Source organism: Equus przewalskii, chromosome 4 (assembly GCF_037783145.1).
Source record: "Equus przewalskii isolate Varuska chromosome 4, EquPr2, whole genome shotgun sequence".
Lineage (NCBI taxonomy): Eukaryota > Metazoa > Chordata > Mammalia > Perissodactyla > Equidae > Equus > Equus przewalskii.
Genome location: NC_091834.1, coordinates 28,551,301 through 28,564,083, shown reverse-complemented (window position 1 = coordinate 28,564,083; position 12,783 = coordinate 28,551,301). Strand labels below are relative to the sequence as shown.

Below are 12,783 nucleotides of genomic sequence, written 5' to 3'. Positions count from 1 at the left end.
CAGGAACTGAGTATATTTGAACAGAGACTGTTCATCTTCACAAACTTCTCTCCTCGTATCTCTTTTATTTAGAGCAAAATTTCACTGCTCCATCCATAATTTAAGAAGATGCAAGGAGGTAATTGGAATAGGAGGTAAAATACAGTCTTTTGTAGAAAGTATAATTATCAGAAGTTAGTTAAAAACCCCTCAATTCTGTTTTAATTTTCATGTGTGGAGCAGTTGTTTTGACAGATGGATAGACTTTATTTTTGTAACCGTCCAGGAAAAGTCTACATAACACAGTCTAATCAGTGCTACATATTTGTAATGTTTGTTTTTGAATCGCTGTGCCTTTGGCTCCTATATCTTTTTCTAGGGGTAGACATTTTCTAATTTATTTTTCCAGGCTAATATCTCTACGTGTAATTCCTCTATCCATTTGATCCGAAAGCCCTAGAAACCCTTAAAAAATAAGTATAAACGGTTTGTCACTAAGGATGATGAATCATCGCTCCCCAGGTGTGGCCTTGGGGTTTACTGGTTTATAACTACCTTTACTTTTACTTCTAGGTTAAGTTAACAATTTATAATGCTGTTGGTCTGGAGTACATTTCAGTAAAATAAGAGGTCAGTATGGTTGCCTGACTCTAGGGAAGCCAACTTGTTGCTAAACCTATCTGTGTATATCAGCTTAAATTCCAAAAAGGATCAAGGTTTGAAAAATGAATTCATTTTGAACTGATTACATTCTCTTTATTACGTTGTAAATCCGCCAGCGCTGAGCAAAGCAGTGCAGTAGTTTAATGCCAAAAAGTACATTACATTCTGAGTTTTAAAAATCGTCATGGTTCAAGAAAAGGTCAGAAACACTCTTCTTCTGTCTCCCTAGAGCAGAAACGTGTGAAGTGGGTTTCCTTTTTCTGCCATGCTTCCTTTTTTTTAGAGGAATGTCCAGGCTGCTTCCAAATAAAATGAATATCCTGTTTTGGAACGCTCAAAACCTTGGCAGCAACAAGCTAGAGAATGAAGGCAAATGAATGACAGGATTGATACTCTTTTATGTAGGTTTTCTGTTTAAAGAACAATCCTTACTAACAATGTCTCTTTCAAGTTTTTGGTTCTTCTCTGTCCAGTTCTTTTAATTCACTGTTTCCTCCCACATTGTTGTTGATGAGTTTCCTTGAAGCTATTTATAACCAGTTTTGAAAGTATTTCATTCAATTTCTTTATTTCATTTCAAGTGTCTTAACATACTCTATAAACCCAAGAAATTTCTCTCCATTTTATTTGCATCAACCTTCACTTCAAAATAATATTGAGCTAGCCCCAGGGCACAGAACAGTACAAACTGCTGCCAACTGGCAGAGTTCATTGGGGAAATGAACAGGATCATTCCAGGCCTTAGGATGATAGGGGTGGGTCTACTTGCTTTGTAGCACAGATCAACTCTCTTATCAGTATTCTCAGTAGAATGCCAGGTTTCACAACTATAGTCTTCTGATTGATTTTTTTCTAGCAGCTCTGAAGAGGGATAGCTGTCCCCTTATAGTGGTGCTTCTTTGATAGTTAATAGAGAACAAATTAAAATTATGATGTTCAGTGTGGCTCAATTCCAGTTTTCAAGAACTCTGAGAGTTTTTCAGTCATTAATTGTGGCTAATCAGTTATCCAATCCAGAAGAGCTAAGAGCCCGAAATGCTGTGATTTTAGGATTCATAACAAGTTCCAGAGGTGATATGAGCCTTCATTTGTGTTCACAAGTATCCATGCTCATAAGATATTTCCTTTCTCTCTCTCTTTTTTTTTTTTATTGTGAAGAACTAGGGTCTATTCTCAAATTTCTAGAATGCACTTAGGTGTTACTAATAAGATTAGAGAATTTGGGTTTGTATTAAAAATTGCTTGGATATCTTTAAAGGCATGGAAAACAAAATGAAACACTGTTCTTTCCTAAAATGAACAAGACATCCATCTGGGTCTGCCTCTGTTATCTACTAGAATATTCGTTTGCTTACCAATATATACACAGCCTGTTTCTTGGCTTTAACATATGGTGCTGGAACTGGTTATTTATAATCTCGAATGCTCTAATATTGAGTGCACAGTCAGGGCTGGCTATCTCTATGTAAAAGTAGAGTGTGTGGCTATCTCCATGTTTCAAAGAAAGGGGTGCCATAAAATATTTTTCTGAAAATGACTTCTTTGCAAATGACTAAATTTGCTTAAAAGCACAAATACATCCTTTGGGTAAGACTCACGAATGCCTCATTTGTAAATGAGTTTATCAGATGTTTCCCTTTCCACAACCTTTCTCTGCCCAAGCATTCATGCCCTGTCCTCTTGAGGGAGGAGGAGAAACTGTTACAGAATGGAGAGTTTGTTGCAAAGAGTCTTTAAAATTAGGTTGTTTCTGTTTCACAGTTTTGTCTAAGGTATACCCTAGTGAAAGTGAAGCATGGATGAGATCTATGTACTCTTTAAGCTAGGAAATTTTTCTTCATAGCAACTGGCAAAATCAGTTGATTTCAGAACTTAATTTTACCTGTCATAATGTTTTACTAGACTAAAGATTCAGGATTTAAGCAGCAAAACAGTGGGAGAAATTAGATGTATATTTTAGCTTCTCCCCTAAACTACTCAGCATATGTTAAGAAAGCATGAGGAGTCACAACTTGAAAGTTTTATATTTTACTTTAAATAGGTCTAATTTACCTTGGGGACAAAGTATTATGTTCATTCTCAGGTTTCATCCTAGAAAAATTAATGATGATGGAAAGCAATTATTTGAATTTAAATATCCATTTTTCTGCTCAAGTTTGGGTGTCTGCTCCGTATTTTATGGGCGCAATAGAGTTAAGACCAAAATCATCAGCACAGACACATAATACAAATGTCGTGTGGAAATGTACTTAAATTATTGTACCATTTCAATTATGAACTCTGACTACATGAAGTCCAAATGCATTCTGAGCTTTCATTTGAAAAGTCACATGTCATAGAGAGTGACTTTGGGAGTGTTACACACTGAGAGGTGCCAAGACCAACCCAATCCTCTATTATGTTTGCCAGCCTTGCTTGAATCGTGGTCTGCTTTTGATCTTTTTCTGCATTTCTAATTATATATTTGGTTCTTATTTCCAAATGCATAGAGGCAAAAACACAAAATGAGTTTAAAAAGTCTATGATCAATAACAAAATAATTTTCAATGCAATTTTTATTATTTAGCATATGAGAGCCCATTTGGATACTTTCAAAATGAATATTATGTTCATATTCCATGATGAACTCGTATTTTCTACTTATATTGTATGCAACTCTTAAGATTTGTTATATGATTAATAGACCATAACATTTTATTTGAACCTATTTTCATAGTTTGAGTTTTTCTTTTTACAATATTAATATAGAGTCATCTATTTAAAAATATTTTGCAAAAATTGTCTTTCCTGCTCTGGATTATTTTGGCAATAAAATTACCCAGTTTATATTCTGAATATCTGATTTTTTTCCCAAAATCTTTCCTCAACAAGGACAAAACCTAAGATTCCTGCTTGTTCATAGAAAAACATTTTCTTTCACAGGATCTACAGATGTAATAGGATATATAGAAAAAATATAAATAGCTCTGTCTATTTTATTTCTTAGGTGATATTTTATTCAGAGGATAAAATTGCAGGATGTCTAAGCTTCTTTAAATAATAATAAGCTATAACTAGAATTTCCTCTTGAAACTAGTTGTTCTTTACCGGGGGGATCCATGTTTCATTGGGCATGGGGTCCATGTATGGGTCCAGGATGTCCATGAACCTCCTGAAAATACTTATTAATTACAGCCACTCTAGAAAATATCCTTCAGCCTACAGACATTCCAAACTTTAGCATCTTCTCTATATCATCTTAAATATAATCAAATTGTCTTTGAGGCTGAAGCAACATTTTCCAGAGGAGGTGGCTTTACCTTCTCAGGGTCTATGGAGTTCACTAACAAGCAGCACTACAGAAGTTAAGAGTCAGTCACCCATCATTATGGGTTCCTAATGATGTTTAACAGTCATGTTTAATGATAGGTTGTGTTATATCTTAATTTTGTTTTATTTTTCTAAAATTAAACTCAAAGCTGGTTTTTGCAAAGAAATTTTCACTGTTATATTATTTAAGTAATTCAATACTTAATCATATAATTTGCTGTTCTCTTTTCTAGAAGAGTCACCTGTGATTGTTGGTTATCTATAACTTTATTCCACTTTTGTATAAATAGTTTTGTATAAATAGTTTTAATTAAAAAGTTATGGAAGAGAATATTATATTTAGCCCCTCAAAGAGTAAGAACTTTTATATTTTTAGTTCATGTAATAATGTGAGCAAACAATAGAATAATAAGCCCTAAAAATGTTGTGAAAAGGACATAAAAGAAAAGAAATCTGTTCAAGCGTGCCTAGCCCCCTAGAGGACACCTCGGTCATGCTGACTGCTAGAACTCACTGGTTTTCCTTTTGTTTTACAGAAAGAATGTGCTAATTTCATCAAGGTGCTTAAGGCTTATAATCAAACTCACTTGTATGCCTGTGGAACAGGGGCTTTTCATCCAATTTGCACCTACATTGAAATTGGACATCATCCTGAGGTAAAGCTGACTTTTAAAAAAGGGTGTTTGTTTATGACCCCTTCCTATTCAAATGCTTCATTACTAATTTCTTCAGCTCATTTAGCTTCTGGTTTGCTATTCAGTGGGACCTACTTCAAATTCAGATGCTGTTATTAATTTTAAGCTGTGGATGCAAAAAGAATGAGACTATCACTCAACGATAACTACAGAACAGGAGGAAGGAAGCAAGGAAGAAAGCATTTGCTTTCACCCTGGATTACAGAGTTCAATCCATTTTGCATGTGCAGCAGATGTCAGCAGGCTGAATGTGTACTGTTTTCTCCTTCATTTGTATACTGCCAGCTTTCCCCTCCATTTCCATCCTCAGCCGGAAGTGTCTGCCACCCCAGTTGTTTTCTTCTGCCTAGGGATTAAGAAAGGATGCCATACATGTGCACAATGATCTGATCTCATATTTGACCTAAATTATTCACATTTGTGTTCTTGTTCAGCTAAACTTTCCTTTTACATTTTTGGCTATTATTTTGGCAGTATGGAAAAGACGTTTCTTTAATTTGTCTGTTGCTCCTAAAAGATGTTTTAGTGAGGAAATTAAATTTAGGTAAATTTAAGTAAAACTTGAAATTAGGGAAATATTTAAAAGAAAAGTTACTAGTATTGAAAGCAGTTTCATGAATTGGGCTTACCAATAGCCTTCAATTATAAGCCTTCTATAATTTTTGGCACAAAATCCTAAGAAGAACAAAAACTTTCATGTGGTGAGAAGATAATTTGTGACAGAATTTGCTTCCAAATTGGATTCAGAGATACTAAAAAAATAAAGGATTTGTTTCCAGAATATTTCTGGAATCCTAAACATAACATATAAATTACATTTTAGCCACTTCTTTGTAACTTAAACTCTAGATTCTCTCTCTAAATTTTCTTAAGGTGTCCTAAATTGATAAAAATATATTGTTTTAATCCAAAGACACAGAAATCAAAACAGTTTGGATTTTTTCTATAAGAAGACTTCTTAGAGACACTGTGGTTTCTAGACTAAACACAACTATTATTACTTTCTTGGTAATCCTGGGAAGATTAAACACTTTCCTAAGGTCTCACCAGTTTAGGCGTTGGCCTCTCATCAGCCTATTCCTCCAATGCACCCTTCCTCCTTCTCCCTCCTGTGAGCACCTGTACTGTACTTGCTGACATATCCTAGAGTTTTAAGTAAACACTAACTTTAAGGAAAGGCAGTTCTACTTAAATTACTTGCTTCATATTGATGAAATTAGGAATAATTTCCTGCACATGGTCCTGGAGACTTTGCGCACTTAACTTTTTAGCACCTTCTGGATAAATCTCTCCCTCTTTGCTTTCTTCTCAGCTATACCCAGGCACCATAAAACTTGGGCCTGGAGTGATTGACCCACTTTTCTGTATTCTGAAGATAGCTCTAGAAAACTCCTTCCACATCATATTGCACTTTTTACATCTGCCAGGCATCATGCTGCACAGGGTAACAGAGTCAGGAGAGCTGAGCTCCTGGCACAGGTTAGTGGAGAAGACGTGGGCTTTGGGGTCACATCTGGCTTCTGATCTTATTCTACAACTTCCTAGCTCTGGAGCATTGGAAAAATGAGTTAACCTCTCTGAGGTTAACCTCCCTGAGACTCTGTCTCATAATATGTAAAACAAAACTAAGCAAAACCCCTTTGATCCTCAGTGTTCATATATGTTAAATGAGAGGTTGACTTATTACCTCTAACCGTCTTCCAACCCTCCTAGCAGGGCACGACCCACTGACATTTTTCGCTATAGAAACTCAAGGAGTTCTAATCCCATCATTGTTAACTGCGTGTCCTGTGGCCTCAGACTGCTGGGCTTTTGTCTGACCTCAATTTAGTACTAGATGCTTGATCCTGGGCAAGCTACTTATTTTCTTTGTGTCTCTGTTTCTAACCTAGAAAGTAGTAATGAGAATGGTCTCTACCTTATACGGTTGTTGTGAGAATTTAACATTGTCTAATAGGTAGTTCTCATATTTTTAACATTTTCCCCAAAGTCTTGAGTTTTTTTCTTAGTTGCTATTTAGTAAAGTTCACAGCATATTTCCTTATCAACTCAATGACTATCATTGCTGCTTTATAGATGGGTGGGAGATGGAAAATTACAGGTTCTGGAGCCAGACCATTTACCCAGAAAAATTGAGGTGGCCTTTTTGTCCACTGAAATAAATCAGTAAAGCTTCCCATTTGATCTCCTGCGAGGTGGGATATTGGGGTGCAAGTATTTTCCTGAGATTCTGAAACTCAGAACCTTTAAGAGAGCCCTCTTTCAGAAGCTCAGTGATCCTGATTTGCATGGCCACTATATATTGGGAAATGCTGTTCCAGACAGTTTAGGAGGTCAGAGGGAAGACGATTATGCAATTACCTGGGGGAATTTGGAGCAGTCTAGACAGTCAATCTAGGAAATTCTGGAAAAGATATTATCAAGATAGTTTGTCTAGACAACATAAAATTTAATTTTCAGTGCTTAAGCTGCCTTAAGAGAGAATCTGCTTTAAATTGATCTATGCTGATACTTAAAATACTACCCTTGAATTTAAACAGTTATGCTGTTTGTGAAGTTAAGAAAAAGAGATAATGTGCGCTTCATGCAGTTCAGAAAAGAATGACAGTAACGGAAAGATTCGAAGAGGAAGAAATCAAACAGCAATCAAGACTGAGGCCAGGACTGTTGGATTAGAGTTCATAAGCTCTCATCAAGTTTGAATTTAGTAACTTTTATATGCAAGCCTGCCTTTTCAGATAGAACCAGCACACATCTTTCTCCTATATTCTAGTTTAGAAGTAGCTTGTATACTTTGCTGTTACCTGTCCCACTCTACATCAAATAATGAAATCGTTTCCTTTTTAAACTTCTGTTCAGCCTTTACATATTACAAATAGTTTTATCATACAAAAAAGGATGTTTTGCTTACAGTTTTTATCATGGCTTTCATGGACATTTTAACACTCAATTTTTCCTTTGCAGTATTCTTTCTTTAAAATAACTCATTGTCTTACATTGCGTTCCCAAGATTGTTAAAATCCACTGTTAGAAAATGACATTATGGACTCGCCATTCCAGATGGCCAAATGCTGCAAAGGTGAAAATGTTACTTTTGAATCAAATCAAGACTCCATTCATCATTTAATAGCTTCAGAACTTGTAGGAGAAAATTAACAATTCCTTTTAAATAATGATAAACAGTGTGTGAAAACCCCCCTTCTTTAATCTTCTAGTTATGAACATAGACCTCATTTTACTTTCCTAGAATTTTAGTAGCAATATTTATACTTCTGAAAACCGTATTCCAAAGTCTACTCTTGCTGTGTAGTGAATGCCTTCCGACCACACACAGTATGTCATTGATTGCTGTATTAAACAGATTTTCTGTTTCCTGTAATACAGTTGGGAATTGGTAGACATATTAATTAACTCCAGTTCTATAAGATGTGTGTCAATCAATTCTTGGGTATCTGCCAATAGTACTTGACATTGCAGATAACTGCCAATAAGGTCACATACTGCATACACATGTGTGTGTTTATCATAAAAATGCATGCAGAGTTCACGGAAAGAATGATTCAGAGCTAGAGTACAGATGAATTTTGAGTTTAAGCTCTCAGCATCCATGCCATTCAAATGAAAAGTGTAAGTCATCCTTATGAGACAGAATATTCCCAAATGGCTTATAGTATATGGTATTTCCCCTTCAGATTTACGTTTGTTAATAAAAAAAAAGTATGAATTTAGGAGGAGTATAGCTTTTCGAAGAAGTCTCTGGATGTTTTTTCAAATTCCAAATGGGCCTTTTCCGTGTACTAGGCAGGAAATCTAAAGAAAGATGGACGCAGATGAGAGCTGGAAATTATTAACTCTGTAAATACTCTCATAATGTCATGATCTCAATTTATGATAGAACCAAAGGGACATTAAGAAATGCAATGAAGCTTAATGACTATCCCTGAAGTCATTGTACAATGACAACCAATATATCTAGATGTAGAATAAAACATTTTGTTTGGTTCTTCCTTTTCACCAAGAATAAGAGTTTGAGGCTGACCCAGTGGTGTAGTGGTTAAGTTCGCATGCTACCCTTTGGTGGCCCAGGGTTTGCAGGTTCGGATCTGTGGTTGTGAACCTAGCACCACCCCTCAAGCCACGCTATGGCGGAATCCCACATAAAGTAGGAGATGGATGTTAGCTCAGTGACAATCTTCCTCACACAAAAAGAATGTGAGTTTGCTTTTATAGAAAACTTTGAATCAAATGCTCTTAGTAACAGTCCCCATCACCAAAATGCTATTTAAGCAATAGCTAGGGCTCTGTGGACAATTTATACATCGAATCTAACCTCTTCTAACTGTGTTATATCTTTCAATGTATTATGTTATTTAATCGAATAGAGTACAAGTTTATTTCTAAGAGGAGATAGTGAAGCTGAGAAGTTTAGGTATCTTGGTAAAATGATGAGGAGTGCTTTTGGGTAGGTAACATCTTTCTATCTTTCTTAGATCATCCAATACATTTCCCTTGTAGTAGGCTAACCTAGGTGGTGAAAGTCAGGATGCTTTGATGATTTCTTCTCTGCTACTGATTATTTCTACCAGAGGCAGTATGTTCCTCCTTCGCACTACTGACTTGAGCCAAATGTGGTTAGAGTAAGTCCATAATGATTTCTAGTTTTTCTTTCCTAATCTTTCAATACTTGAATCATGTTGAAAGGTGGACATGTACAAGTTACTGTACTGAATATACAATACTGTCATTTATATTGCAAATTAAATTTTAAAATGTTCTGCTGTTTGTAGTTGAAGGAAAGCATCACAGTTCATAAATTTTGAGTGAACTTACCAGCTCACTAATGTATTTTCTGTGAGCTATTAATGTTCTAGACCATAAATATTATCAATAAGATTGCTTCTCAAAATTAATAGAACTAATAGCCAAGTGAGGTAGTAGGAGGACCTAAGTTATGATTAGAAACAAGGCTAGAAAAGAAAAAAAAAATCACAAATGGTAAAAGAAAAAAAGAGAGAGAGAGAAAAAGAGAGCCATGAATACAAACCAGCATCTCCCAGACCCTACTTAAAATGTTTCAAATCACCATTTTATTCTTTGACTTGTTTACTTTAAATATTTGATATGAAAACACCATAATTATGAGATTAACATTTTACCCTCTACCACTTATTTGGTTCAATTGTAAAGTTTTTTTTTTTCTCACAGTATTTTACCATTTTTTAATTCCTAAGAACAAGAACAGATAACAATGGAAAAGTGAGCATTCAGTTCTTAAAGTGCAGGGTATTTTGTTTCATGTTTTGTCAGATCTGGTTCACCTAATGCCCGGAAAAGAATTTGGACAAAATTAAACAGCTTTCTAAAGGCCATATTGGCGCAATGATGTCATTATCGATTGCTTGTTAAAAGTCTGGGGCCGGTCCCATGGCCGAGTGGTCAAGTTCTCACATTCTGCTTCGGGGACCCGGGGTTTCACTGGTTCGGATCCTGGGCGGGGACATGGCACCACTCATCAGGCCACGTTGAGGTGGTGTCCCACATGCCACAACTAGAAGGAACCACAGCTAAAATATACAACTATGCACTGGGGGGATTCGGGGAGAAAAAGCAGAAAAAAAACAAAAGATTGGCAACAGTTGTTAGCTCAGGTGCCAATCGTTAAAAAAAAAGACCGTATTATCTATAGTACTCAATTTCTGAATGGCATCGTCATTCAAGATCAATACAGTCATTGGTCTAAATCATATTAGCACATTAACAATATATTTTTTCTTTTCCTCGTGAACTACCAATAGCTAGTTTGGATCAAAGACCATACCTTTACTGAAACTAGCCTGTCACTGGAGTTGTATAGTCCCTAATTTACTCTTTTTCCTTTTGTGCTCTTTTTGATTGATTCCTCTGCACTCATTCCTTGTATTATCCATTTTAAGAGGAAACTTATATCCATGAAAACCTTAATTTGTTTGTTATCAATATTACATTTTACAAGAAACACAAAGAGTAGTACTAAACTCCATTGCCTGCTCTTGTGTTTGGTCCATTTTCACCTCCCCTTTATTCTCCTTCCTCCGTTGTGACCAAAGCTTTCTCTGCCCTTGAACTGTAGTTCTATGTTTTTCTTCCTTTATCTCTTTGTCTCCTTGTCTAAATTACTTCCTTTGGAACCAAAGTTTTAGATAGTGGAAATATAGTTTGGATATGCAGATGAGAAGGAAGGTGTTAGTTTGATATATTTAAAACTTTCAAAAAATAGCAGAATAAACTTAGACTGAATTTCCACAAATCAGAATACATTTGCCTCCTCTTGCAATGTGTTTCAAATGGGCATCAGCAAATTACGTTGCAGATTTGTTTTAAACCGTGGTGGTTCACTGATGATAATCTGAAAAAATGATATAAGTGCATTCTACATTATTTGAATAACTACTTACTAATCATATAAAATGTTAAGATTTTAGTGCCCTTGTTTGCTTGTGGCTTGTGATCATGTGAATGCCAAGAATACTCTTTTAATTTTCTTGGGCTAATGAGAAAGAAACAAAGGTTGACTCGATATACAAATGCTGTATTCTTGCGAAGTAAAGGCCAAAGTAAGGTGAGAGTGGGCTGTATGAAGGAAGATTTTGCTGTGGTTCAGAGAAAGGTGTTTAGAGGAGGGTAGAACTCCTCACTCCAAAGACTGTAGCTCTGGTCACTAGGAACATATTCATATTGCAAGAAGGTTGTATTTTTCAGGATACACGATATCATTGTCCCATTGCATTACTATTGCAAATTTTAATTGTATTTGTTTTCTAGTTTTGTTGGTACCTAATTTTAACCATGAAGAAAATACACTTAGTTTTACAATTCTACAAATTTAATTACTCTTAGAAAACATAGGATGTAAGGTAACTCTGATGGTTTTCTAAGAAGATCAGCTTGTGGTAGTTTTTAAGCAGATAGTGTTACCTGTTCCCTATGTTTACATCAGAGGACTCTCCCCTTGCCCTAGTGTAATGGCCTCTGGTTTGGGCTCCTCATGGCTTTCAGCTGCTCCAGGCTTAGCACATGTGGTCAATTTGGACAGGATGAGAGCCGGGGAAGTAGAAATAGCAAAGGGTGGTGATGAGAATCAGTGTGAGGTGATGAGAATAGCACTGAGGTGAAAAGGAAAGACATAATGAGAAAACCAGACTTTCTGGAATAGAGGCTTTATTTATTAAATAGATTTGAGGGAATACTAGGAAATAATGGAGGTTTAACATCTATATCTAGAGCTCTTCCGATTTGTGGCTACAATTATGCTCAACTGCTACAATCAATGCCCAAGTGATCTTGGAAGCAATTTGTATTCAGATGAATGATTCAAAAGAAGTAAAATTAACTTTAATAAAAATATAGGAAACATTTTTCCTAAGCAAGGTCCTAAAAGTAATGATAAGAAATACAAACACAAATGTCTGCCCTCAAAGAGCTAACATATGCATAAATATCTAACTTCAACATAGGTGAGAACATCAGTAATATTAACAGTTATACCCTGAACAACTAATATTTACTGAGCATTGAACATATGTCCTGCAGTGGCTACTCACTCAGTCGTCACAAAATCTGATGAGGTAGGTACTCTTAGTATCTTCATTTTACTGATGAGAAAATTAAAGTTTCATGGGGGTTTTGTAATGGGCCTGAGGCAAGCATGCTATTCAATGGTGTATGTCTGAGTCCAGAACCTGGTCCTTTGTTTATTTATTTAATTTTGCTGAGGAAGATTAGCCCTGAGCTAACATCCACTGCCAGTCTTCCTCTATTTGTATGTGAGCTGCTGCCACAGCATGGCCACTGACAGATGAGTGGTGCAGTTCCACACCTGGGAACCGAACTGGGGCTGCCAAAGTGGAATGCATGGGACTTAACCACTAGGCTGCTGAGGCTGGCCAGAACCTGCTCTTTTAAAAGGAAGTACCAGTACCATGCAGTGGGAGAGAAGATAAAATCATTAATTATGATTTAGGGGATTGAGTCAGGGATTTTGTCCTGTATTTATTTTATGTTTCAAAACTACTTAGTGTGTGCCAAGTTTGAACATGGTGACAAGTATAAATGTGGGACCCCCTGATGAAGGGAACAAAGGCCATCACCTTTAAGCTGG

General features: G+C 36.0%; 1 protein-coding gene across 3 annotated transcripts in view; it reads left to right on the top strand.

Moving 5' to 3' along the window:
* The window catches only part of SEMA3A (semaphorin 3A), a 450,731-nt gene that overhangs the window by 315,228 nt on the left and 122,720 nt on the right, over positions 1–12,783 (top strand). For all 3 annotated transcript variants that reach the window (XM_008527521.2, XM_070617315.1, XM_070617316.1), the window contains one exon: positions 4,488–4,607. In XM_008527521.2, the coding sequence (XP_008525743.1) occupies positions 4,488–4,607 (120 nt within the window). The remainder of the gene's footprint in view (positions 1–4,487; positions 4,608–12,783) is intronic.